This window comes from Laccaria bicolor, genomic scaffold (assembly GCF_000143565.1).
Source record: "Laccaria bicolor S238N-H82 LACBIscaffold_285 genomic scaffold, whole genome shotgun sequence".
In the NCBI taxonomy this organism is placed as follows: Eukaryota; Fungi; Basidiomycota; class Agaricomycetes; order Agaricales; family Hydnangiaceae; genus Laccaria; species Laccaria bicolor.
Window position 1 is genome coordinate 7,159 of NW_001890141.1, and position 1,933 is coordinate 9,091.

Here is a 1,933-nt window from a genome sequence, read left to right on the forward strand (position 1 = left end):
AGACAACACTATTGTTTGTATCCACTACAAATGCACTTCCAGTGGTGAGCCGCATCTCAACAAGAATCCGCTCAATTGCCAGTCCAGAGCCACATGGCGCCAGCCAAACGTAACTCTTCACCGCCTCGAGATGCACTACACCCATATCTGTGAAGTGCAGTAGCTTCATCACTCCTCCAACGTCAAGGTCCTTCCCTAAGTGCTGCACAGGCACTTTCGGTACTGGTAAGCTCTCCCTCCTTGTTGCCATTGTTGACTCTTAAATAATGTTTTATGCATAGTTTTCGGCTCCTGATGCCCCCACCCCGAACTTCGCCTCACCACAAGCGCAATCAAATGTTCCAATGTGGCAGGTACGTTCAGACCTCTGAAATGCCAAATTTGAACTACCATGTGGAACAGGCCCCTTCCTCCTCAAGTTTGGACGCTATTCCAGAAGCGCAGGCAGGTTTCGCTCTGGATCATTGGACGGGCTGTGACTGACTACCTGTCTTTAGTTCCTACATGAAAACTCGAACCCTGGAGCTCAATATCCAACCCCAGCGGTTGCTCCAGCTTTCCAGGGAACACGTGATCAAGAGGAGGAACAAGCTGTCGCTCTTATACTCCATGTGCGACATCATCAATGTCCTTGATGCTTCACTAACAGGTATCTAACAGTTGCAACCCAACCCTTTCCTCCAAGACGTCAATATGCATCAGGAACCGGGCACCGAATCAATCCCGCTGCAAGGAATATTGATGGTCGGGGATTCTCCCTTGGTTCGTCCCTGTGATCTTCGTCTTTGGTTTGCTAATTTGGTGCCAACAGCTGCAACCGGAAATACCTGTTCCTCAAAACTACAGGCTTCAGGCTCACAAACAACTCTGCCAGGAAATGCGACCACGACCACAATTTCTCACTTGGTTCGTCCTCCTAGTTATCTCTCTCCTATTCTATTTGCTCACTGGGCGATGGGAATTAGCTTTCGGACCAAGACGTGAACATGTCAGAAAACCCACCTGCTAATCCCAGGCCTATCACCGTAAGTCGCTTCTGCGTTGAAAATGATATATTGGCTTAGAGATTGTAGAACATCCCAATCAATGACCCTAGCCCTATCACAGTCAGTTAATTTCGTGTTTAAGATAATCCATCCACTTAGAAATTGCAGAATAGCGAAAACATCCACTGCAACATGGAAGGCACCTCTGACGATAATGGAACAGCTTGTCCACCCACCTCTGGTGCAACTGATGCTCCATTGGACATTGGAAATTTTATGGCTTTGAGCAGGGTGAGTGTTGGCTAAGATCTTTGTACGCGCATACTTAGACAGGCCACAGCTTTCATCGGAACTTACCTCACTTCTTCTGCGTGGCATCGGAATAGCCGTGCAGGAAGGGGTGAAACAAGGGGTGAAAGAGGCTTTAGAGACAATAGCATCACCATCAAAGGCAACACCATCAAAGAAATCACCCACTAAGAGGTCAGCCTCCCACAAAAACAGTGAACCAATGTCCCATGACGGAAGTTCTGAATCTTCCACCGATGACGATGACTTCATCTCCGCAAGAAAACCAACTGGTGAGAAGACTGATGAAGAGAAATCATTTCATGTAAGCGTCTATGGTATATGCAAGACCAGATCCTGATGTCAGTACCGCTAGACCATCCTGACGGATTATTTGAAGGGAAAGAGCCTCTGGAATACACATGCCAGTAAGACCGCAGACTGGTGCTTGGTCAACGACTTCGAAAACGACAACAACAACGGTCCCACCCTTGATGATCCTGTCTTTGACTGGTCTTCGAAGATGAGCAGCATGTGGAACAAGTCATAACAGACTTACACCCAAAAGCAATGGATGGGTTGAACTATTACTCACTCAGTAGTAGGTATTAACATACATGTAATTATTATATAACATCATCAACGCTTGTTGAATTTAA

The 1,933-nt window shown here is 46.8% G+C and overlaps 1 protein-coding gene across 1 annotated transcript; it reads left to right on the plus strand.

Moving 5' to 3' along the window:
• Nucleotides 1-93: 93 nt before the first annotated feature.
• LACBIDRAFT_336096 (uncharacterized protein) lies at nt 94-1,824 on the plus strand (the record flags this gene model as incomplete). The annotated part of the gene is made up of 10 exons (XM_001891020.1): nt 94-109; nt 164-225; nt 282-353; nt 498-611; nt 661-906; nt 966-1,025; nt 1,074-1,106; nt 1,146-1,277; nt 1,327-1,599; nt 1,651-1,824. 10 exons carry the CDS (start codon nt 94-96, stop codon nt 1,822-1,824), a joined length of 1,182 nt encoding a protein of 393 aa, XP_001891055.1.
• Nucleotides 1,825-1,933: the final 109 nt, after the last annotated feature.